At 41.2% G+C, this 27,361-nt stretch overlaps 1 protein-coding gene across 1 annotated transcript in view; it reads left to right on the forward strand.

Annotated features, from left to right (window-relative positions):
• The window catches only part of DPYD (dihydropyrimidine dehydrogenase), a 1,260,313-nt gene that overhangs the window by 854,436 nt on the left and 378,516 nt on the right, over nt 1-27,361 (forward strand). Inside the window, exon 14 of the mRNA XM_066597377.1 lies at nt 16,946-17,110. Coding sequence (XP_066453474.1) covers nt 16,946-17,110 — 165 coding nt within the window. The remainder of the gene's footprint in view (nt 1-16,945; nt 17,111-27,361) is intronic.

A 27,361-nucleotide genomic window follows, 5' to 3' on the forward strand; every position in this document is an offset into this window, starting at 1 on the left:
ACGGCTGTTTTCTAACTGTCAGTCACACGGGCGCATCGGCGCCGGTGTACGGGTGCCGATGTGCCCGTGTGACTGAGCCCTTACATGGTGGTCAATCAGATAAATGGCCACCATATAGTTCATATATGGCTTGAGTCTGCCAGAGTGGGTGCAGCTGTTTGTCATTAGCTCCTTGCTCTGGCTCATAGGACCCAACTTTATGATGTGCATATGCCTTAAGAGAGAGCATTTGTCCTGATGGGAAAACCATTTTAAATAACTATACCTAACAATGTAATTCCATTTTTCATTACTACTTCAAAAAGAAAAGCAATGTCTAAAATGGTTCTATTGGGCAACTTTTTTATACACTGGAGTAGTTTTGATCAATGCCCCCCTCCCACACAAGTCTCCCTCTCTGAACACTTACAAGTAATGATTTTTAAATTAACCTCATTGTTACTTACTTTTCCTATCTGTGTCAGAAATCTGAGTTACAGCTATGGACGCAAATGAACAATGCATGAGAGACCCAAATGTCTTGCAGAAGATAACCCCATTTGGTGTCAATCACTTGCCTCTAGGGTATTTTTCTAATAGGTCAATGCACACATTACCTCTTAGATCTTATGGATGATATATTCAGCAAGTGCAATGATAACGAAATATGCAACTAATTTAAAAGTGGGCATGCATATCTTGGATATGGTGGATATATCTACATGTTAAAAATGGTGGTCATTCATATAGCAAATCAGGCAAGTACCATAGCTTGCAGAGCAAGGCCCTTTTCATATCACTTATGAGACATCTGCTTTCCAGTATGACTTTTTAGATCAAAGGTGCTGAGTATTGTGGCACAAGGGAGAGGAAACAATATCTAGCATTACCGTGTTCTACAATCTGACCCTTCTTCTGATTTGTAAGGGAGTTTGGTATAGTGGATCTCTCTATGTGATGTGAAAAAGGGTCTTTAGGCAGTTATGTAAGCATTCATGGAACAAACTGCCCCTTCGGCATGCAGTGCCTGGAACAAACAGATGAATGTCCCAAATCCTGCTTCTGAGACTCCTGGCAAACAGATAATTTTGTTGGGGGTGCTGTAAGTGACCATTATTTTTTCCCTACAGTGGCTGCTTCAAGGGAAATGTAATATTACATGATATGAATGGCTGTCCTATGATACAAGGACCACTCAAAGTCCACCAAAACAGGAGCCGCTCTTACAGAGAGTCTCTATATTCTGGGTCATAATGGAAAGTCGCAAATGGGGAACCCTCCTTTATGACATATATGTGCCCTAATAGGAGATATGAACAAGGGTTGTGTTCTTGGCACAACCCCTTTAACACCATAAGCGCTAGGGTGCTTCAGACCTAAAGGATAGACACTTTTTAGTGATTTTTTACATGTGGTGATTTTAGGGCCCTTTTTCTTCTTCTTGGGCTACCAAAATTATCTTTACTGCATTTGTTTGTAACATTGGGGGCTATTTTTTATACCTTTCTTCACTGAATTGTTTTTGCTTTTTTGTGTTATTAGGTGTAATGTTTACAAAGCATTTTTTTTTACATTTATTGGTCTTTAGTTTTATAATGAGCATATCTATGCTAAAATAAAGTACAGGAATGGGTTCATCATTTTGTTTCAGATGTTTTGATCAAATTATAATTTGTACAGTTTCAGATTACAAGGTGGATATGCCAGGGGTTTAGGTTAGCACAGGCGGTGGGTTATTTTCTTTTTGTAGATATATTTTTATTTTATGCTGAAAATAATTTTTACTTATTTTTGTAACTAATTTTTTAACATCTATTATCTTTCTTGATGTCAAATAAGACCTCTGGAGGACATTCGCACCCCTTTTTTGTTTTTAATTTCACACTTTTTCACTCTAATTGGTGCATCCATAGAAGAAGCCTCCACAGGGGTCCCAGTTACATGGGAAAAAAAATTCCCCTACATTGACAATAGTCACTGGCAAAGTGGGTCTGGGACTGCGAAGAGGCAGCAGCTCTGCCATGCTAGAGGGTACCCTGCAATCATGTGATCGCCAGGTTGAATGGTGGAAACCGCACTTCCACTTCCTTTTTTCTCATCATAGCTTTCATTTATTGCTGTGTAGCTTGCAAAAGAGAAGGCAGAAGTGCTTAAAAAGTGCTTATTTCTTCTCCTCCAGGTCCTCAGCTGTCACTGATTGCAAGTGCTTTATTCTGCACTGTATATATTTATTATCATCTGGAACCAAGCGCTGTATATTTATGGCGCATGGTCCTTATCAGGTTAACTAAGCAAAAATGGAATTAAGCATACATTCTGGAAATGTATTTCATACTAATTACCCTTCTTACATGCACTGTCTGCCATGAAATTATTAGTGAAATTTATATTTGTGGTAACATGCAGTATGTGATCATATTTTGAGGATCTGGTTAATGAGCACTGTTTATTCACAGTGATCATCGACAGATGGAGATATAGATATATGGATCTATATACCGCACTTTTCTTACCCCTCAAAGTAGGTGGTGGTGGTGGGGGGGAAATCAGTGCATCTTATAAAGTGAACATGCCGAAATTCATCGCTATCGGCATTTGTTTGCCCTATCGTGAATACGCTAACTAAATTGCGGTTGCATAAACAAACTTGCTATCGCGTGAACAAGTGTGCGATCAGTTAGCAGTTCTTTCCTTCCTACTGCCGCCCATACGTACCGCTGATTGGTGGTGAGTGCCGGTGGGAACTGCTATTGCTTCCCCGCCTGCACTAATCGGCTTCTTCCCTTCCTCTTGCCATACACAATTGCTGCTGCTCCTTCTGCTCCGTCGCCTGACACTATTCCCTGCACTGTCCCTGGATGTGTTCAAAATATTTTTTCCCTATTTTCCTCCTCTAAAACAGGAGATGCATCTTATCATCCAGTGTGTCTTATAGAGCGAAAAATATGTTACATTTATCTTTGTCGTTAGCATCTTGAGGATACATAATATAAATAATATAGTGATACATCAATTAATTAATTAATTAATTAATTAAATTATTTTATTACCCATCATAGATTTTAGTAAGTATACAGAGTCAATTAAATTCAACAATATAAAAACAGTGGCCACACTTTAAAAGCGGGCTAGCTTTTGTTTTTAAACAAACGGCACTAATTGCTATACATAGAGTGTGTCAAGTACAATTGGGATTCACACCCCTTATTTACTTGAATGGAGCTTAGCTACAATACCAGGCACAGTCCATTGACAGGTGCAGCACTGATTCCAGTCCCAAAAATCTAACTAAGGTTGGGCGTAGTTGAGCAGAAGGCCTCTGTAGATCTTAGCTATAATGCATTCAGGTTGGTTTAGGTAGTAGAAGAAAGTTTTCTAGCCAATTTAAACCCTGTATTTGTCTTGAGATTTTCTTAGTGAATATCCTATATATCAAATCACATGCCTTCCCTAGATGTATCGGGGTACATGAATGTTCCGGCAAGTTTTTAATGTGATGGTATAAGTTCCCCTTATCAGCTGACAAAATCCAAATTATCCAATTTGCATGTGTGTTGAAGATGTGGAGCGGCAGTGAGAACCCCCTCACATATATAATTTACGTGCCCAATCGTTAAAATCTTCTGGACTGAGGTTAACACTGGTATTAATCAAATCCGCAACACCAATTTCACACTAACCCCTGAAACTGTTCTTCTTTGGCTTCCACCTTTGCTTTTTCAGTCCACTAAACAGTCTTGCTGCTAAACTGCTAAAAGTTCTTACCCCCCCCCCCCCTCCCCTCCGTTCTCTTTTTCTCATGACCAACAGCGCTACCATGATTTTCATTATTGTGCTACTTTACAGGTATTTCAATTGATTTGCTAAGGACGCTTTCTCATCTCACCCATGGATTTCCCCTTGTAACATGTTTTTAGTTATAAGCTATTTTCAATGGTTTTTAGCGATTTCTACTGAGATAACCTGTTGTTTAATGGGTATATATGTTGATAATTCAGCCTATGCTATTATTCTCATTAGTGTTATTGTACATCCTATGGCTGGATGCTCATTTGGCCTGCATGCCAATTATCTGTCTATTACATTTTTGATATAAAACTTAATAAAAATAGATTTGCAAAAAGGAAATTTAAACATTTTACTGTTTAACGTCTATTTAATCTCAATTGGCTAACGAAAGCCTGAAAAGATTGCTAGTCAATTTGTTAACTCCAAACTATATGCTTTGTATAGGGAAGTCATTTCTGACAAGGATTGGTGTAATTTCTTTCATTTAAGGTTTATATCCTCCTGTAATAGTGCTTAGATTGCCGGCATATGTTCAACATTTAAATGTGGAAATAGAGCATCAACTTAAACATTTTATATAAGTGTTTTGCTCTATTTATCGTAACATTTAAGACAGTTGTTTAACAGGGAGCTATTAAAACAGACATATGTTGCCTGATTTTGCAGTGATAAACAAAATGTAAGAACTGCACCATGTCAATCCTGGTAAATGAAGAGAAACAGGGGAACTGAGTAGAGATTTTTAGCTATTATATGAGACATAAAATGTAAGGTTAATGCTCATTATGCATAATGCATACATAGCCTGCAGAATATGATGGTTATGGTATGTGTATACAAGACAGTAGCCGGCAGATATTAAAGAAATCCAACAAAGACAACAAAATATAAATCCTGGACTTGGCATCACTATAGTCTGAATCAAGAAAAGAAAAGTGTTGAGCAAGCATGTTTATATACAAAGCTTAAACACTCAACAGAAACCGCCCTTACAAAAAGTGGCAAATGACCTCCTGACAGCCAAATCGAGGGGTGACTACTCTCTATTGATCCTTCTTGATCTCTCTGCAGCATTTGACACTGTTGACCACAAACTCCTCCTTAGTATGCTTTGCGCTATTGGTCTTAAGGACACTGCTCTCTCCTGGTTCTTCTCCTACCTATCTGACTGCTCATTCAGTGTTTCCTTTGCTGGCTCTACCTCCCCTCTTCTTCCTCTTGCTGTTGGGGTCCTCCAGGGCTCGGCCCTTGGTCCCCTCCTTTTCTCCATCTACACAGCCCCTATTGGACAAACCATCAGGAGATTTGGCCTCCAATAGCACCTCTACGCTGACAAAACTCGGTTATACGCCTCTTCCTATGATATCTCTGCACTTTTCCTCCAAACATCACCGACTGTCTGTCTGCTGTCTCTAACACTATTTCCTCTGTTTACCTAAAACAAAACCTCTCTAAAACTGACCTACTGGTGTTTCCACCCTCTACTAACCAACCTCATCCTGACATCTCTATCTCAGTGTGTGGCACCACCATAACTCCCAGACAGCACACCTGCTGCCTTGGGGTTATATTCAACCTTGATCTCTCCTTTACCCACCATCCAATCTGGGGCCTGAACAGGTCAGCTGCACCTCAAGAACATCGCAAGAATCAGCCCTTTCCTCACCGTGGACATGCTAACAACGCTCACTGTTGCCTTCATTCACTCTCGCCTCGACTATTGCAACTCGCTGCTAATCAGCCTCCCCTGCTCCAAACTCTACCCCTTCAATTCATCCTGAATGCGGCAGACAGGCTCATTTTCCTGTCCAGCCACTACTCTGACACCTCTCCCCTGTGGCAGTCACTGCACTGGCTGCCCATCAAATACAGAATTCAATTTAAACTTACTACCTTCACCCATAAAGCTCTAAATAGCACTGTGCCACACTACATTGACTCTCTCGTCTCAATCCACCACCCAGCCCGGGCCCTCTGCTCTGCTAACGAAATCAGACTGAGTGCCACTTTAATTTGAACCTCTCATTCCTGCCTCCAAGACTTCTCCAGAGCACCACCAGTCCTCTGGAACGCGCTACCCAAAACTATCTGCGCAATCCCTGATTCATAAAAATTCAGGCGTGATCTAAAAACGCACCTCTTTAGGGAGTCATAGCATATGCCGTAAACCAAACCCCTCTGTACTCCACCTGATAACGTGCTCCCTGTCCTAGTGACTGCAACCCTGCTAGCAGCCATTAACCGCCCCCTGCAGTCACAACAATTCACCCACCACACGGCTTAATGTCTGACCATTGTTTGTGTGTATAGCATCCCACACTCTCCACCTCGCCATACTGTGCACATCTCCAGCCCCTTTACCTTTAGTATCACCCCATTATTTGTAGTATGTAAGCTCGTTGGAGCGGGACCCTCACATCTACTGTTTCCTTCAATTGATTACTATGCAACCATAATTTTTGTGTTTTGTCTTTCTGTATCCCCCTGTTTTTGTAAGCGCTGCGGAATATGTTTGGCACTATATAAATAAAGATTATTATTATATAATTGTCTCATGGAATAGTCTAACACGGGGGTGCACAACCTGTGGCCCACGGGCAACATGTAGCCTGCAATACCATTTTGTGTAGCCCCCAACAATCTGATCATAGACATTTTTGTCAGGCTGCTCACATATATTTTTCATGTCAGAGGAGAAATGTGTAGTGCGGTAACAGTGATAGCGAAGTCGTAATGGTGCATTTTGAGGCCATACCTGGGAATTATGTATTGGAAGACTGAAAGTTTCCTGACCCCTGTGTGACCAAGGCTCGGCGCTACGAGCTGAAACGCGTCCTCCAGCCTTTTCTTTTTAAGTGGGATATGTAATGGCATAGTTTATTTAATAAAGAAAAGCATATCATTTTTAGAGAACTACCGGCTCCGTTTTCCTTTTGGAGATACTTTATGCTATAACTTTATTGTAGCTTATGGCAGTTCTGTAAAACATGGCTGTTTTAACAACTTACATACTGCAGAACCAAGGAAGAGAGGTTAGGGGAACAAGAACCTGGGTGCACATACTTCTGTCAGTATGTGCACCTGTAACATTGCCACAGCACCCCAGCTAGTAATGACTATCATGGTGACCTGACGTCCCAAAAGCGGGACAAACATCCAGACAGAGGGACAAAAGGCTGTCCCACTTAGGGGCCCAAGGGACAAAGTAGGACTGTCCTGCCTAAATCGGGATGTCTGATCACCTTATTTTAATAGTACAAGTAACGAACGGCACATATGCCCAAAGATTGAGCCATAGGTTCGCCACAACTGTTTTATAAGTTATGACTTAAAGCAAGGGCATTTAGAATTGCACACAAGGCATATCTGCCATCAAATATACAACTCATTGTCAAAAAAAATCAAGCACCTAGAAGCAGTTTTTAGAATCTAATGAAACTTTCTATGTGTGTTTGTAACATTGATATAAGTAAGTAATTACAATATCAGATCAAAAGGATAATTTATTATGGAATACTGAACACTTGAAAGGAGAATGAAACAGAAGACTATAATTCATTCCTGGCTAATTTCCTGCATGTATCAGCAGTAATAGGGAACAGAACCAACAGCTACTCAGAGCAAGGATGGAGAGATTGTTGTGTACTATTGAGTGGAGGTGCTGAGCCTGTGGGCTTCCATGAGAGAAACTAACTTATCAGTGCTGGAAATGCCCCCTGGCCAGAAACCTGAATGTAGGAGAGCCTGTAAACTAAGTATGAGGCTTTCTAAATGCACGAGAAGGAAAACTCAATGCAAAAAAAACTAAAGTGCGTTTTTTTCTGCAGGGACTTAGTAAGATATGCGTGTATTAATTTCTCATGCACAAAAGCCTTCCATAGCCTTTAACTTATATCACATATCTCCAGTTTTGAAATCTTCTAGAACTATAGAACATATACGTATAAATATTATCAGTTTTTATGTAGCATGTTACTTTGGCAAGCTATCTTCTGTAGGCTTAGCGACTTTTAAGGTTGGTACAGCAATTTTTTAATATTCATTTGACACAAAAAAGGGGAAAAGTATTTAGTTACTTTTAGAAAGATAGTTTAGTTCCAGGTGAGCCAAAAATTAAACTAAACACTTGCAAATATCTTCCAGCTCTTAAGCTGTTTATTTATCACATACAAATGATTCTTGCTTCAGCACTGTGCTTCATCACATTGGTTGACGGTATTTTTTTAGATTAGTTTATTCAATTCCTCTGACAAGTCTGTGGGCGTCTGAAATGATTGTCCAATATGTGATGTCCTTTCATATGTGTTTCTAATAATTAAATTGTGACAACTAGAAATCTTCCATCACTCTCTTGCAATGTCTCCCACTCCTACATTATTTTTGATGTTCGTGCTTTTCCCTTAGATTTCATTATTACAAAGCGAGCCAGAGATTCATGTATGCCTAAAAGTTCTATGTAATTCAGATAATATTGCACACTGGTGTCATGTTGTGAATGTTCATGACAGAAAATTGGCAAAGTTAATTGAAACTACTGTAAGTGAGAAAAAAAAAGATACAAATGTGTTTAAAAAGTGATACTATTTACTTCTATTATGTAATGTGAACAAAGACTAATTTATACAGCATGTCTTCAGGTCCTTTATGTTTTATTTGAAATGGGATTTTAATAGTGATGAGCGAGCATACTTGCTAAGGGCAATTACTCGATCGAGCATTGCCCTTAGCGAGTACCTGCCCGCTGGGGAGCAAAGATTCGGGGGACGACGGGGGGCAGGGAGCTGCGGGGGAGAGCGGGGAGGAACGGTGGGGAGATCTTTCTCTCCCTCTCTCACCCCCGATCCCCCCTGCTGACTGCCGCAACTCACCTGTCACCCGCTCCGGCAGCCGAACCTTTTCTCCCGAGCGGGGAGATACTCGCTAAGGACAATGCTCGATCGAGCAATTGTCCTTAGCGAGTATGCTCACTCATCTCTAGATTTCAGGCATATTTCCTCTTATTTGTTAATAATCTAAGACCACCCGCACACAAATGGGTCGGATTCCACATGCGGGATCCCGCAGTGGAATCCGACCCTGTGCTCAGCTGGTGACCCCACGTACCTATCCAGAATCTTTTTAATCAGTACTGCAGATGGCAGTACAGATTTTTCCGCGCTGTCACTAGGCGATGACACAGATGCCGTGACCTTTCCGCAATGATGATTGCGGAAGGGCCGTGGGTTGGACGGCTTCCAATGACTTCAATGGAAGTCGTCCGCATGGAATCCACCTAAAATAGAACATGCTGCGAATGGAAAATCGCAATTGATTTCCACTTGTGTGCAGGAAAAATCTCTTTGCCATTGCATGCTATGGGCGGTATTTGCTGCGGAATCCGAAGACAGACGCCTGCTATGGATTCTTAGGTTTTTTTTCTGCGCTGGCCTCACCACTTTTGTAAAAAGTGGCAGGGCTTGTCAGAAAGGGCGTGCACACCCTGGACCAACATATGTATGTACAGTTATCACATAAACTAATGTACATTATGTCAGCAATGTACGCCAGGTTAGATGTGCGAGGATGCGCTGGATGCATGAAGAGTGTGCCTTAGTAAATTTTTCCCTATGTAATTTAAGTGCAAGCTAGTTGATTAAGAGCAAAAGAAAAACTTGCCACAGACTAAGATTTTAAAGAGGTTTTGTGGGATTCACATACTAATGACTTATCCTTGGGATAGGCCATCAATTTCAGACTAGTGAGGGGGTTGACTCCTAGATTCCCTGCCAATCACCTGTTTGAAAGTGCCATGGCCCTCATACAGCACCGGAGCTGTCAGGAGGCATTTCCAATTTGGAAAGCCCCGGTCCCGTGTGACCATACCGAAGACCTTACATGTAAAACAGCATCAGAGCACCAGACCTAGCTCCTAGATGCTCCAATGGCAATGACTAAAGTTTTATACAGTTTAGATACAGTAAGAAGCAAGAATAGTGCAGGAATATAAATTTGCCTACAGTGTTTGTGGATGTCATAAAGGAGGTTGGTTATGTGAATCTTGTGAAGCAGTGATTACTATTTCACGACTTGGCAACTGGCTATGGATATGATGTTGTGGGGATTGGGGACCCTGTTTTGTGGGGTAAGATACTGGGGGCAAATTGATCACAACTGGGAAGATGATAGTGAGAGGTGACTGGAGCTCAGAGCATACCCTGAATGCTTCTGGAAATGCAGTTTTAGAAGCAGTCACTGAGAAGTTACATAAAGAGAAGTCTAATATGTGCGAAGTTACATATAGAGAAGTCTAATATGTGCGAAGTTACATATAGAGAAGTCTAATATGTGCCATGGGGATTCATGGTAAGTTCATTTTGGCATAGATCTGTCTATTGCAGCATGTTTTTAGTCTATAGTGATTTTTCAGAAATTGTCAGATTGTGGGATAGCCCCTTTAACAATGTATTTTTATAATTGGCCCTTGTATAATAGCAATCTATAGAATATGTCATAGATCGTATATCTAAAATGCAAAACCTGTTTGTTTGTGTCATATACAAATCCACAGTTCTGGTCCGATTTGTGTGAAATTTTGCAGGAGCATTCTTCAGCACCAGACGACGAATACTGGCGTAATTAAAAATCAAACACTCCCCAATGTCCCCAGCAAGTTTTGGTGCCAATAGTAACCAATCACAGCACAGCTTTCATTTCTTATGCTGCTAAGGTAAAATGAAAGCTGCGCTGTGATTGGTTGCTAGAGCTCAGCTGTCACTTCTTATACTGTTGAGGTAAAATTAAAGCTGTGCTGTGATTGGTTGCTCTTTCTTATACTACTGAGGTAAAATGAAAGCTGTGCTGTGATTGGTTGCTATGGGCAACACACATTTTCTTTTGGACAGCTTTCATAAATATACTGCTAAGGTAAAATAAAAGCTGCGCTTTGATTGGTTGCCATTTCTTATACTGCTATGGTAAAATAAAAGCTGTTCTGTGATTGGTTGCTATTTCTTATACGGCTGAGGTACAATGAAAGCTGCACTGTGATTGGTTGCTATGGGCAACACAGATTTTCTTTTGGACAGCTTTCATAAGAGTGGGTGCTGGGCTCATTTTTGTGGCCCACTTTGTATTTTCTGGTACTGCTAGTCCTAAAATCGCTGTGAAATGTACAGGTATATCACCTAGAGTCAGATAAGTTAATGTTTCACCTTTGGAATGTCCAAGTATCAGGAGAATTGTGGCCCAAGTCTCCCATTCCAAGAATGGTAGTGTACTGGAGAAGAGTAGATAAATGGGGATGAAAAATTATGGCCCATTATGGCTGTATCCTCAGCTGTTTCCTTAACCTTCATAAACTACAATCAAACCAATTGTATGACAAATCAGGAATAGTTTAGCACTTTGATACATACAAGCAAAAGTGTTACAATTGCTGGGGCATGAGCACTCCAGCCATCACTGATTGGTAAGGCCGGGGTCACACAGGACGGACTTTCAGTGGAATTCTCATTAAATGGCCGCACCGGAAAAAACGTGAGAATTCCGCTGGAAGAAGCGTGCCTTTAAAATCTGCGGGTTTTGGAGCAGTTTCCATGTCAGTATTTCGCTGTGGCTTTCTCTCCCCATAGAGAGGAGAGAGGCCATTGCGAAAAAGAGAAAAAAATAGACATGCTGCGTAATTGAATTCTGTGCCACACTTCACTTTTCATGCGGCTTGGCCGCAGCGTGTGGATGAGATTTTTGCAAAATCTCGTCCACTTTGCTGGCTAATACCGGCATTAGGAGCCTCAGGCGGAATTGCCGCATGGAAGTTCCAGCCCGTGTGAACCCGGCCTAATGGTCCTGTACAAACAGGCTTAAATCTGTTACAGTCACTGATAATGTATGGTACAGTAGGGGCAGAATAGACACTGATTAGACAATGGCTTTTATTAATTTGCTTAGGTATTTGAGGATAAAGCTTTCCAGAATCCTAACTGATAATTTGATCTCTCATGTCTTCTGCTATATAAAACCCCACTTATATTGCAATCAAATATTTTGGAAATGTAAAAGTAGACAAAGATTTATAGCTCATGTGAAGAAAGCATCTTCCCATCCTCAGCAATAGTGACATTTGGCAGATTCAGGAATAAATAATATTATGTGGCAAGGGTATGCCTTATCAAACATATGCAGATCAGAGCTAATTAATGCAAATTAAGGCTTCCTGTCTATCTAGTGGGAAAAGAAATGTCCAAATGTTATGAAATCCAGTTAGTATGCTTATTACCGTAATTGTTTTATATGGGGTGGCTCTTAATTAAAATATGTAAATTGACCTTAATTGCTGTGTGCTAATGGGGTTCATGTTATATCATCAGGAATCTCTTAAACTCTATGGCCAGGGGAGTAAAGTTTTTATATAGAATTTTAATAATCTTTGATTAAATGACCTTAATTTGTTATGCTGCCGATTTGGAATTCTGGAAAGTCATGGGGGCTTTGTCTTCAACGCTATTTGTCTGTAACTTTAGCTTCAGTGGTGTTTTATTTTGATCATTATGATTGTTCCTAGTAATGAGCTGTTGTACTAGTACTTTTTAGTGAAAAGGCAAAGTGTCAAAATTGATGTGAAGATTCAAGACAATTATATGTCATACTAGAAAACACAAGAAAACAGCCCCCTTATGTGTTAAATTCTAGACCAGTGGTACCCTACATATGCAGATAATATTGCATGCTGGGAATTAAATCCGTGCAACAGCAGTAGAGCCACAGACTGAATAAAAGTGATCTACACCATTAAAAGTTGTAACTACCATTAGTAGTCCCATTGGTTTATCAAAAGGTGATTTTAGGGTGTTGAAGGTTCCATTTCGAACCTCTATTGCTGATTTCCACAAAAAAAAAAGAACAAAATAGTGTAGCCTGCAGCGCTATTTCATCCTGTGAAATCCGGCAAAATGTTGCATGGCCAGACGGGAACTGAATGGACCCAATTATAGTCAGTTGGGATTGTTTGTTGCTGCTCCACCAAGGGTTGACATTTTCCTGCTCCCCAAATGGAGCAGAGAAATGGAAATCCCTAGCACCGATATGAACAAGCCCTTAGAGGGATGCTTTCAAGATGTCAACTCCTATCCCTATGTCTTAGTAGATCTATGTATATGCTGCACTCAGAAACTCTTCTTTTAGAGAGAACCAGATGGGCACACTTGGCCCATCCATGCATTACATGATGACCCAGTCATTCCTGTAATGGAAGTGTGCATCCAGCTGTAGCTTCCCTTCTATATAATAGCTGATCACTACGGTTTTTAGTAGTCAGGCCAATGCCAAACGGCTAGCCTATTTGCTGAGGTGACTTCCTTAGAAAAAGGTTGTCTAAGAATGGGCAGAAAATCCTCCTAGGTTGCACTTGTTTGTATTTTATGTTTTGTGAACATGACTATTTGAACAGCATTTAAACACATTTTTAGAAGATATATTGAAAACATTTTTGATCTGGAAATTAAGTTTGTATCTAGTGCTGAGTGAACAGATATGCTGTAGTCGCAGAAAACTCATAGTAACTCAGTGTGCATAAGCCATTGTGTTGGAGACGGTGGAGGGAGCGCTAGCTCCACCGTTCCTAATAAAGTGTATATACACCTAATGTTTTTTAGCGAGGCAGGTAGTTTATATGTTCAGACTCTATTAGTCTGTATATTATTTTTTTCTGCTGCTACAGCATAGCTGTTCCTTTTATATCTTTTTGAGGTGAAATTTTATGTCATTAATAAAAGTTTACATTTAAGGGGATCCACTCAGGATTGTAGCTTTTGGCAAATATTTTGGCTTTGATATTGCTTACAGTGGGACCCTGCTGGACCTTGAGTCTTTCCTATTTGTTTTTCCAAATTAGTGAATTCTCCACCTCCTACTCTTCCTCTTCCCCCTCCCCTTCCTCTTCCTGCTTCTCTTTCTCTTCCTACCCCTTGTTCCTCCTTCCTCTTCCTCCTCTTCCTCCTTCTTTCCCTCATCCTTTTCTTCCTCCTCTTTCCCTTCCTTGGCCTCATCACTTTTAGGGCTCTTGTACATCAGTTTTAAGGGGATTGGTAAAGTTAAGCTTCGGTTCAAAGTAATTAAAACCAAACTTGAACTTTTTGCCCAAATTCCTTAAGTTGGCCAAACAAAACTTTTGAAAAGTTCGCTCTTCATCTTCTACCCTTAATAATACATGTAATATGTTTACATTTGCACATTCATTCACTGCAGAGCAATTTCTTTAGTGCTCTTACACTTATCCCAGAACACACAACATCAGTATGATAAACATACCCGCTTTTACTTATATAATACTAATACAGAAATTATTTAGCCCTTTAACGCTACAGGGCGTACATTTACGTTATGGATCTTTAGGATTTATATGGAGGGGGATCGGGGGTCGATCCCACTCCATACAATGTGGGTGTCAGCTATTTCTTACTGCTGACACATGCTGTAACAGCTAAGATCAGCAGTGCCACTAATCGGAGCTGTTAACCCTTTAAATGCCAGTATCAATTCTGAGATTGTAGGGTGCTGTTTTCAGCTGGGGACCTTCTGTAGGACCCTATGGCTGCCATGGCAGATTAACTATCAAGTCACGTGGCGTGATAGACTGCCTGCCAGATTGCGGTATCATGTAATACTACGGTATTACATAAAGTTGCAGGAGTGATCAAATCATTTTTCCTATGGGGGCAAAAAAATGTAAAAACTAATTTAAAAAAGCTTTATTAATTATTAAAAAGAAAAAGATAATAAATATTTACACCCCCCCCCCCTTCTGCCATACTTATACTAAAAAGATCTAAATAAGGAAATCCAAAAACATATTTGGTATCTCTGTATCCATAGAAGTCTGATCTATCAAAATAACACATTATTAACCTTGCACAGTGAATACCGTCAGAAAAAGCACACCAGAATTTCACCTCTTTGGCCACGCCATTTTTAAGAAAAAAATATAATAAAAAGCTATCAAAATGTCATATAAACTCCAAAAAGGGAACCAATGGAAACAACAGGATGCCTCTCAAAAAAAGAGCCCTCGCACAAGGAAAAAAAAAAAAAAGATTATGACTGACTGAAGATGTCAGCAGAAAATAATAAAAAAAATAAAATATCTTTGGTAAAAAAAAAGTAGTACAGAAAAAGAAAGTCAGTTTTGTATTGTAATAATTGTACTCACCCATAGAATAAAGTTATCATGTCATTTTTGCTGCAGTATGTATACTATAGAAATGAGATCCCCAAAAGACAGCAGAATTTAGGTTATAGTTAGAGATGAGCAAGCAGCAAAATGCTCGAGTGCTCGTTACTCGAGTCAAACTTTCAGTCATGCTCGAGAGTTCGTTTCAAGTAACGAACCCCATTGAAGTCAATGGGCGACTCGAGCATTTTTATATATGACTGGTGCTCTGCTAAGGTTTTCATTTGTGAAAATCTTAGCAAATCACCAAAGTCATGTAAAAAACACAGAAATGGATAGGGCAGGCGAGGAGCAACATGCAGGGCTGCATTTCGGGCTCCGAGGTCTCACTATTAAGCCACAATAGTGGCAAGAGTGAGACCCCCCCCCCCCCCCCCGCACTGTCAGCATAAAGATCGTTTTCCTCTGCCACAGCTGTAACAGCTGTGGCAGAGAAGAACGATGTTAGCCCATTGAATTCAATGGAGCCGGCAATACAGCTGGCTCCATTGAAAGCAAAGGGGCTGCCGGCGAGCGCGGGATAAATTTTCGGGAAGGGCTTGAAAATATAAGCCCTTACCTGAAAATCATCCTAAAATGTGTAAAAATAAAAAAAAAATGTATACTCACCTTTCCGCTGCAGCCGGAGTTCAGCCGCGTCTGGCCGGCAGTTCTCCTGAACTGCTTTCTGTAGTATTCAGCAGGTGGGGATTTAAAATCCCCGCCTGCTGAATGAGCTGCCTCTGATTGGTCACAGCCTCACCAATCATGAATTCATGAATGGGTGAGTGAGTGCTGCCTCTGATTGGCTCAACGCAGGGACCAATCAGGGGTAGCTCTCAGCTGAATGAGAGCTGAGAACTCCGTCTGCTGGGACAAGGTGAGTATATATTTTATTTTTACTTTTTACACATTTCTGGATGAATTTCAGGGAAGGGCTTAAATTTTTAAGCCCTTCCCGAAAATTCATCCCGCGCTCGCCGGCAGCCCATTGCTTTCAATGGAGCCGGCTGTATTGCCGGCTCCATTGAATTCAATGGTCAGTGCTCGTTTAATCGAGACGAGTACCGTGTGATGCTCGCCTCGAGTAACGAGCATCTCGAGCACCCTAATGCTCGAACGAGCATCAAGCTCGGACGAGTATGCTCGCTCATCTCTAGTTGTAGTACAATTGAAAAATACAACACTTCCAGCAAAAAATCAATCCTTCAGACATCTATGCTGATGGGTAAATAAAAGAGTTCTGAAAGGTGGAGAAGAAAAAAAAAGAAAAAAAAAGGACCTCGTCCTTAATGGGTTAAAACAACCCTCCAGTTCCAGACAAACTAAGATGGCCACATTGCTGGGGAGAAACTTTACCATCAATTACTCAGGAAGATCTCACTCTTCTATGTACTGAATTTCATATAATAAAAAACCTGCAGGAAGAAAGGAAGAAAATAGGAAGAAAATATTGAGTAAGTAGTTTTATACTGTTCCTTCTAGAACATTCTAACATAACGTAGATACAGTGAAACCACTTCAAAAGACAACTGCAAACAAAAGACCACCCAATTATTTAGACTGGATTAACTGGGATAGATTTTCAATTCCATCACATACTGTTCTTTGAAAGCTGGCCATCTTTTTTGAGACGACCACCCCTTCAGTCTTGAGTAGTTGTCTACAATTATGTGTTATATTAATATTGACAAGTCATAGCTTAACAATGCTGAACTTCATTAGTAGTCAAATCACCTTTGACTGATATTCCCTTGAGGATACCATCGGGCTTGCCATGCAACATGAATGATAGCGATGATGTCTAACTGATCTATGAAGCTTGTGAATACACTTCTACGGCCCAGGAGTAAAACTCATTATATCCTCATAGAGGTCATATGTCAACTAGCAAACGGCACGGCACACAGTGGAGAACATCTCCTGTACCGCTGTATTTATATTCTGTACTATGTAAATTTATAAATTACCATTCACGTAATCTTGTTTTTGCAGGACATAGTGACAAATGTTTCGCCAAGAATTATACGTGGAACCACCTCTGGCCACCTCTACGGCCCCGGACAAGGATCCTTTTTAAATATTGAACTTATCAGTGAGAAGACTTCTGCTTATTGGTGCAAATCTGTTACTGAGTTGAAAGCTGACTTTCCTCAACATGTAAGTTTCTGAAGCTTCTGTACTTTTGCTTTTTTTATTTGATTTAGCAAGGTGAAGGGTCTGGCACTGTCGTTCCACCCAGGATCCTATACTGATGGCTGTTAATTGGAGGTGTAAGAAACCATACTCCCATTCCAATGCTCTATCAAACTAGAAAGGTTGTAAGGCAATCACCAATGTGATGCAATGTAACTTTATTGCAATAAGAGCATATATTACTTTAGGGCCTTGTGGGCTGACCTTGGTTGATGAATAATTTTGTGCTAGATGCACATCATTAAGGTCTGGCTGCAGGTTTTAAAGGGACTGTATCAGCAGCCTTGTAGATGGAAAACTGAAGGCAGTGCTATGTAAGGGCAAGAGGAGAAGTGTAAATATACCTTTAGCCAGTATTTTATGAAAGCCCAGCAGTCAGAAAAAGAACGTTGATCCACGTAAGTGTCACCATCACCACCACAAGTGTTCTGAAGTGCTCTCCTCTCTGCCCATTTTGCCGCTCCACAGTTCTGATTGACAGCTGTAATGCTATCCTGGTTGAACACTACAGCTGTCAATCACAGATGTGGAAAAGCTCAATGGGCATAGAAGAGAACATTTCATGGAGTTGGCCTACCTCCAGAACACTTGAGTTGGCAACATTTGGGTGGGAAAAAAGTAATTTTTTTGACTGCTGGGGATTTTAAAATGCTGGCTGAGGCCTCATTCACCTGGGACTCATTTTTGTGCAGAATAGGGGCATGAAATAATCGTGTCTAATAAAACCAATGGTTTTACTATAGAAACATTCAGATGAAGGAATTTTGGACATGCAAAAAATTAGGGCATGCATGACTGCAATGCAAGCATCTAAGGTCCATGCTGTGTGAAAAGATATGACCTGACCTATCTTTGGTGCGTCATGCACAGGAGTCTCTATAGACTCCTATGGGAGCTGGAGTTTAGCTCTGTCCGACGCTTGGAAAAGTAGATTAGAAGTCATTAGGATTTCTGCCAAACAGCAGTGGTGCAGCTATACCCAGAAACACATTTTAAATGTCCAGCTGTAAGCCCCTGTTAGTCCCTGCAGGGATGAGGGGAAGCCCTGAAGGTTTAGTCAATGTCTATGGGTATTCCCTTTTATTTGAACCAGCCAATTAAGTTTCCAGTAAAGTTAGAACTGAAGAGAACCATTTTGCGCTACATCTTTAAAGGAAATCTGTCAGCAGCACAGCTAATGCAAAACAGTTAATAAGGCTATGTGGGGGACTAACAGGAGTTTACCACAGGACATTTAAAATGTGCTTCTGGTCAGCAAGTTTTAAATGTCCCAGCAGCGGGAGGTAGCAGGGGACTCCCTCCACCTGTCTCCCTAGCATTGGGTTCCTCAAGGGATTTCCCCATAGCGAGGAGAGAGAGGGAGCAGGGTAAGAGGGCTTTGCTCAAAGTGGGGGGCTAGAGGGACCTCTTGCCCCACCCCCTCTCTGTGCACTATGGGGATATCCCTCGGGGATCCCCGGAGCAGGGAGAGAGAGCGGGGTTATGGGTTAATCCCTAATAGCCCACTCTCTCCCTGCTATGGGGAAATCCCAAAGCCCTGCGGCGCTTTATCTCTCTTTCCTTCTGGAGCAGCTGCGCTTTTTTAAATTTACCTCTACCCCTACATAGCCTTATTGACTGTTTTGCATTAGCTATACTGCTGACAGATTTCCTTTAAAGCTGTACCGCAAAATGGTTCTCTTCAGTTCTAACTTTACCTGAAACTTAATTGGCTGGTTCAAATAAAATGCTAAATAAGAAATGGCAGACCAAATTTAAAAGAAACCTGTTATCACCTTTGAGTGCCATAAACTACGTTATGGGACCTAAAGGTGAGGACATGGGAAGCTCAGGGAGCCTTGTTTCCTTCTTAGAAGGTACCCCATTCGTGCGCATGTATTCTCCCATAGAAATGAATGGGGACGTGTGCTCAGAGCTGGATAAAAAGAGTTGAGCTGTGTGTGAATGCCAGCACTGGATCGAGGCACCTGGTGAGTATGAAACACAGCTTCCCAGACTCCCTGTTTCCTCAACTTTGAGCCCCATAACATAGTTGATGGTGCTCAAAGGGGATGACAGGTTCCCTTTTTAAAGAAATATTCTGAGATTATCTCAGTTTTGCTTTAGACTCTAGCCACTTTCCCATTGCATCACTTATACTGTTACTCGATTGCACTGGGAAACCCCGGCATATTCATTATCCTGGGCAGATCTCAATGTATCATGATATCAACATCTGACTTCATTCTCCATAATGGAGCTATCCTTGACACGCATATAAAATGGGCTGGTAAAGAATGAAAATAGTCTTTTTTTTGTTTTCTTTTTCCTAGAAACAGTGTTAGGGCTTAGTCAGACGGGCGTTTTTTGCCGCGATTTGCGCATGCGCATGCGTCCGGCGATTTTTTAAAACCATTGCTTCGCAATGGTATCGGACACATGAGCGCTTTTTATGCGCTCGTCCGAAAAATTATAGAACAAAATCGATATTATAGCACCTATCTGCGATCTGCGATTCCTGTTCGCTTCTGTATATGCGCTCAATGGGGCCGGCGGCAGCAGCGCCGACCCCATTGAGAACATATAGAAGACAAATCATTCTTCTCTGCCACAGCTGTAACAGCTGTGGCAGAGAAGAACGATGTTTGCCCATTGAATTCAATGGAGCGGCAATACAGCCGCTCCATTGAAAGCAATGGGCTGCCAGCGTGCGCGGGGTTAATTGTCGGGAAGGGGTTAAATATATAAACCCTTCCCTGCAATTCATGCTAAAATGTGTTAAAATTAAAAAAAATTGTATACTCACCTTTCCGCTGCAGCCGGAGTCCAGCCGCGGCCGCTGTCAGTTCTCCTGAACTGCTTCTCGGCACTATTCAGCCGGCGGGGCTTTAAAATCCCCGCCTGCTGAATGATCTGCTCTGATTGGTCACAGCCTGACCAATCAGAGGCCGGTTTCACTCACACACCCATTCATGAATTCATGAATGGGTGAGTGACTGCTGCCTCTCAGCGCTGAGCCAATCAGGGGCAGGTCTGACTCACATCCATTCATGAATTCATGAATGGGTGTGAGTGAGGCATGCCTCTGATTGGCTCAGCGCTGAGCCTATCAGGGGGCAGGTCTGACTCACACCCCCTTCACACCCACTGCAGGACGGCTGCCCGGAGCTGCAGGCAGAAGGTGAGAATGCAATTTTTTTTTATTTTAACACATTTTAGGATGGATTGCAGGTAAGGGCTTATATATTTAAGCCCTTACCGACAATTCATCCCGGGCTCGCCCGCAGCGCATTGCTTTCAATGGAGACGGCTGTATTGCCGTCTCCATTGAATGCAATGCGCTGGACAGCTCCGGCCCGTTTCTAATGAAACGCGGCTAGGAGCAGATTTTCGGGCGATTTGCGGGCGACTTGCGCGCACCGGTCACGCGATTTGCGGATGCGCATCCGTCATGCGATCCGCAAATCGCGGCAAAAAACGCCCGTCTGACTAAGGCCTAAGTCTTATCTACTAGCAATATCTAATATTGCAGTTTAGTGCCAATCACTTGAATATTGGTGATGTGTAATACTAGAAACAGCAAAAAAATAGATGTGGCACAGTTTCTAGGGAAAAAGTCTATGACTGTATTACCAGTGAGCTGGAATGGTTTACTATTTTTGACATCTGAATGTTGTCCCTCCTCCACAGCCAAAAAGATATCCTACAGTCCTAGTTGCTAGGGAAGCTGAATGGCTAACAACAAGCAGTGGATTGCAGAGGGGCTGCACTTTAGCCTTAATTTACAGCGTAAAATAAAACAATGTATGAAATTATATTATAAGATTGATGAGACCCACACAGGCTATTAGATGAGCATAGATTGTTGGAAAAGTTAAGTACATTTTAATTAAGTCTAAAGCAATAGAGAAATAATCCCAGAATATTTCATTAATTTTGCTGTGGTCTGAATTGTTATGAACAGTTTTGTAGTCAAATCAACCAATTTTGTTTCCAGTAAGATTAGAATAGAAGAGAATCATTTTGCTATACATCCCCCAGGTGCTAGACGAACAGGTGCTGAGGCCGTGGATACGCCAGGAAAGATTTCAGGGTTGGGTGCATGCCTTGATTTTGGCTAAAAAAAAGAACTTTTTGCTTTTCTTAGGTTGTTTCTAAGATAAATAATATGAGATAATATCAGCTTGTTTCCCAGCAGTAAAAACTTCTCTAAACTGGCACATCCTGTAATTGACTGCCATAGGAAATATTAAAAATGGTAAAATCAATTCACTAGGTTCAACATTTACAACAAGATTCACAATTTTGAAGAATAATTGAGGTTTACAATTTAAAAATGTTGGCTCATCTGTAGTAAACACATCACTGTCCTATGTAGTTTATAATTGCCATGTTATAATTCTGGGTTCTGTATGAGGGCATGGAGGAACTTCAATGAAATTACAGCCAACTGTGATTTCCTGGAAAATGAAAGAGAAAATTAGTGTTTTCTGAATTATTTAAAACGTTCAAGCTACAGCAGCATTATAAATAGCACGGCTGAAACGGTGTGTAGTATGCATACGACTGCAGAAGTAGCATCAATTCCGCAATTAAACCATAATAGAAGGAGGTTATACACCATTTGTAATGTTCTGTGCATTAACAATAATGATTTGTATCCTGTGCAGAGTGCTAAAATAGCTGTGTTTGGTTTAGTACTGCAGCTTGTATGTTCAATCATTCTATCAAGTTTGCCTGACTGTTTGTTGCTGTTCAGAAACTGAACCCTAAATATAAATATATATATATATATATATATATATATATATATATATATATATATATATATATATATACGGCATATATATGTTGTTGTTATCTGTTTAGTCATTCCCTCAGCAACCCTAAAGCAAGTTCCCTCCATGTTTTTCGGTTTTGTGCTGCTTCCTTGAGTTGGTTGATATCTATGGCAGTATCAGCTCTGACAGTATCGGACATCGTGTTCTTTCGCGACCAGGTCTTCCTTTGCTACTAATCTGTCCAAGCATTATACCGTATATTCCGGCGTATAAGACGACGGGGCGTATAAGACGACCCCCCCACTGTCACCTTATATGCCGGGAATACAGCGGAGCAAAAAAAAAAATCATTGCTCACCTCCCCCAGCGTTCTGCGGCGCTGCTGCAGGATGTCGCTCCCTCCTGGTCCCCGGCAGAGCATTGCTTTCTGAATGCGGGGCTTGAAATCCCCTCCTCCAGAAAGCTAATACTGTGATTAGCTAACACACGCCGTCAGCCAATCACAGCCATTCAATGACATCATTGAAAGCTGTGATTGGCTAAAACACACGTGGCTTCAGCCAATCACAGCCATTCAATGATGTCATTGAATGGCTGTGATTGGCTGACGGCGTGTGTTAGCTAATCACAGTATTAGCTTTCTGGAGGCGGGGATTTCAAGCCCCGTGTTCAGAAAGCAATGCTCTGCCTGGAACCAGGAGGGAGCAACAGCCTGCAGTAGCGCCGCAGAACGCCCAGTGAGGTGAGTAATGATTTTTTTTTTTGACACTTTCTTTTTTTTGTATTACCGGCGCATAAGACGACCCCCGACTTCAGAGCAGATTTTTTGGGGTTCAAAAGTCGTCTTATACGCCGGTATATACGGTAGATGTTTCTAACGACTCTGCTCGCATGACATGGCCAAAATACGTGAGCCTGAGTCCAGTCATCTTGGCCTCCAGTGATACATTGGGTCTTATACGATTCAGGACTTCTCTGTTTGTTACTCTTGCCGTCCAGGGCATACACAGCAGCTTTCACCAGCACCACAGCTCAAGTGCACCAATCATCCTTCCATCAGCCTTTTTCACAATCCAGCGTTCACATTCATACATGGCTATGGGAAAAATGGTGGTTTGCACTATCCTGTGTTTAGTTGCTATTCTGATTCTGTCACCTATTTTTACCCTGGTTTCCAATTTGTCTAGGTCCATTTTCCGCATGATCACTTCTGCATATAGGTTAAACAAGAAGGGTGAGAGGATGGAGCCCAGTTGGACACCTTTGTCAATCCCAAGCCAGTATGTGTCCCAATACTGTGTTCTCATAGTGGCTACTTGATTGGTATAAAGTGATTTTATTAGCTTGACTAGATGTGCTGATATGCCCAGCTCTTGTAGGGCATGCCATAGCTTGTCATGGTTGATGCAGTCAAAGGCCTTGATGTAGTCAATGAAGCACATGTAGATATTCTTTTGATATTTTTAAGCTTTTTCCATGGTCCATCACAGGTTTGCAATATGGTTGCCGGTGCCATGTCCTTGCTGGAATTCTGCCTGTGCATCAGGAAGTGACATTTTGACAACTGATCTCAGTCTTTCCTGTATGATTTTGAGAAGGTGCTTGCTTGCGGAATTATGACAATTGTTCGGTAGTTGGAGTAATTTCAAGATTTGTCTTTCTTTGGCAGAGGGATGAAGACAGATCTTTTGTAGTCCTGTGGCCATTGTGTGGATGCCCATACTGCTTGGCACAGCACCATGATGGTTTTCACTGGTACTGGCAACAATAGCTCTACTGGTATGTTATCTATGCCTGGTACTTTATTTTTGGCTAGTTGTTTCATTGCCATAATGACTTATGATTTCATAATGGGGGGCTACAAGTCCACTGGCTCCATCTCACGCAATAGTCCAGGTTTGTTTTTGCAGGCATATAGTTGCACTGCATATTCCCTTCACCTACACTTGATACTCTGTTGGTCATTCAGTTCCTTCCCATTTTTGACTTTGATTGTGTCATTGTGTGCCATGAAAGGTTTTTGGTCTATTTTGACCTATGAGAATAAGCCTCAGATATGGTCTTTCATGGTTTCTGCTTTGAGTTGTTAGCAATGCTCATTCCAGTCCATTTCCTTGTCTTTCCTTGCTGCTCGCTGAAAATCGGCATTTAGTTGTCAAACTTCGTGTTTGTTGATGGCCACCTTTGTTGCTATTTTTTATCGACTATTCTGAGGGTTTACTTGGACAATCAATAGCATAATTTTTCTGTTTCTTATAGGTGAGATGCTTACTGGCTGTTTCAAAAACCATGGACTCTATTTCGTACTATAATTCCTTTGGATGCTTTTCTGATGTGTTAAGCCATTCTAATTTGTTTTTCACCACAATACTGTATGAAAGGAGGATTTTAGAGGTGTTGAATTTTCTCAATAGAGTGCCTTTGTTAATGCTACAGAATTTAATCTTAACCTTAGCTGCAAGGACTTCATGACCTGAGCCGCAGTTGGCACCAGGTAAGGTTTTTATTTCAATGATTGATTACGCAGGATGTAATCAATCTGATTTCAATGGAGGCCATTGGGAGATGTCCACATGTACAGTCAGTGTTTAGGTTGCCTAAACCATGTGTTTGTTATCCTGGGCTGATTTTATTGGCAGAACTGTACTAGGAGATTACCGGCTTAATTTATTTCACCAAGCCCGAATCTTCCTGTGATGACTGCTTCTGACTGGCTACCACCTTTGGAATTGAAGTCGCCCATAATATAAATGATGTACCCCTTTGGCACTTTGTTTAGAGTTTTCTAGGCTTTGGCATAAAAACCTTCAATGGTTTCCTCATCGGCATCCATCGTTGGGGCAGACCTGTAAGACTGAGATGTTCACTTGCTTACCACATATCTATATGGCTATGATAAGGTCACTGATTTTCTAAAACTTTCTACTACCTTTGAGGTCTTCTTATTTGTAATAAAGGCCACTCCATTCCTCTTACATCTATTAAATAAATGGGCATGGAGGTATGGCTACAAAAGCCAGGTATGTATCACCTTGGTTTCTTTGATATGTGGAGTAGCAGGAAGTGTCAAACCTGCTTAGGTAATCTTGAGTGTGTATTTAAAGAGAACCTGCAATCTGAAGCACTTGTTGACCGTTTTTGGTTCCTTCTGGTAACTAAAGACGGCCCATATAGTGCAATATTGAGTCGTCTTCAGCTGCCGGGAAGAGTTGAAAATGTCCGACAGAGCACAAGCACTCCAGTGAGAAATGAATGGAGACCCTGACCAGTCAGAGGAAATGGTTTGCCTATTAGGCAACTTGCAACTGATAAGCATGTAACATGCATAAAAAAATTGTTGAGGCACATTAACAATTTAAGGTGAAACAGAGGTACATTTGCATTTGCCTTCACATTGCCCACCTATTCAGTACCTGAGTGATTGTAACAGACTTGTTTTAAGGGGCTATGAACTGTAGTGACAGCAGTGCTCACCTGAGCATTGCTATGACTTCAATCAACTGATCGTCAGAATGGCAGACCCCTATCAATCAACTTTTGATGACCTGAAGATATGCTATGGATATGTTACTCCCAGGAAACCCCTATAACTCTTGACTGAAACCTGTGACAAACAGGGAAGACAGACAACAGGTCAAAATACAAGAAAATAGGTTATAGTTGATCCAAACATCTTTGGAGGGAAAACACTCCATATCACCCTTACATCAACAGCAGATCCTTTAAGTCCTGTAGATTGTGTAGTGTGGCTCTATGGATTGCATTTGTCTTTTTATGATGTCCCATAGATGCTCAATTGGCTAGAGGTGTGAAGAATTTGGAGGCCAAGGCAACACCTCGAACTCTTTGAAATTTTCCTCAAACAATTCCTGAACAATTTTTGCAGTATGGCAGGACAAATTATCCTGCTTGAAGAGGGGACTGCCATTAGGGAATACCGCTGCCATGAAAGGGTATACTGAGACTTCAGTAATGTTTATATAGGTGGTATATGTCTAAGCAACATGTACCACCCACCTTAGCATTACTAAAGAGATGAATGAGAAGACCCAAAGTTTCCCAGCAGAACATTTAATACACATCACACTACCTTTGCTGGCTTGCCTTGTCCCCAAATCTCTAAGTGAAGTACATACACCCAGCCATCCATATGATGTAAAAGAAAATGTAATTCATCACGCGAGACCACTTTCTTACATTGCTTCATGACCATCTAATTGCAAGCACTTTTGATGCTAAACGCGGATCAACATGAGCATTCTGACTGGTCTGCAGCTACGCAGCCATGTGCACAGCAAGCTGTAATGCATTGTGTGTTCTCATACCTTTCTATCATTGCCAGTGTTAGCTTTTTCAGCAATTTGTGGGATTGGGCCAGACTTAACTTTCCACGTAAATTGATAAACCTTGTTTTCCTGGGACCCCTTTGGTAGTTACCACTGTATAATTGGAAAACTCCCCAAGGCCTTCTCTTTTGGGTATTATTTTATCTAGTCATCTAGTTATCACAATTTTGTCCTTGTCAAAGTTCAGATCTTTACAATTGCAATTTTTTTCGGTTTATATCACAAAAAATTCAAAAGCTGTCAGTCCATGTGCTGCCTAATATATCTCACCACTCGCCATGTGTCATTCATTTTATCTGTCGGTGATTTTAATGATATGACTTATTGGCGTAGAGTACACACGCATGACATATGTTCATCCTAAGCAGCTGTAGACAAAGAGGCCCACCATTGTTTTAAAAAGGTAACAGCGGTCTCTACTGGCTTCTAGATTGAATGTAAAGGGTTAAGTCCCATTTATACACAATTATCGCTCAACATTTGCTCAAAAGCAATCGTTTGAGCGATAATCATTGTGTGTAAATGCTCCCATCTTTTACTCTTCAGATCAATGATGATTTTTAGGTGAGCATAAAATCCATCGTTCAGCTGGAGTAAAGGTAACACAAGCCACATGCTGTACTTGCTATCCATGGTGCTGAATTCTCAAAGGGAGTGCTGATTACATTGTATTCAGGAGAAAGCACATGGCAGCCCTATGGCAGAATAATAGAGCTGTATGCAGAGAACAGACCACCTGCTGTTCTCTACATACAGCTTCTGGAGGCTAATTAACATGCAATTGAAGGTGATAAGATGCTAATGAACATTACTGTCTATTAGCAGCTTATGCAAAACAATCCCTCAAAACCTATCTTTTGAATGAATATCTTTGCGTGTAAATGGGCCCTTTATTATTGTTAGTAGACTGTAATCAACTATGGAAAGTTTAACATAATCAAAAGACTTTCTAGAAAGGAGATCAATGACAAGCACCTCACTATCTCCAAACTGGCCCACTTGGTTTTACTGATTGTGCTGAAAGAGTGACACTGTGATACTTGGGTAGCATTTAAAGGAGATGTCCCGCGCCGAAACGTTTTTTTTTTTTTTTTAAACCCCCCCCCCCC

The sequence above is a fragment of the Eleutherodactylus coqui genome, chromosome 3 (assembly GCF_035609145.1).
Source record: "Eleutherodactylus coqui strain aEleCoq1 chromosome 3, aEleCoq1.hap1, whole genome shotgun sequence".
Lineage (NCBI taxonomy): Eukaryota > Metazoa > Chordata > Amphibia > Anura > Eleutherodactylidae > Eleutherodactylus > Eleutherodactylus coqui.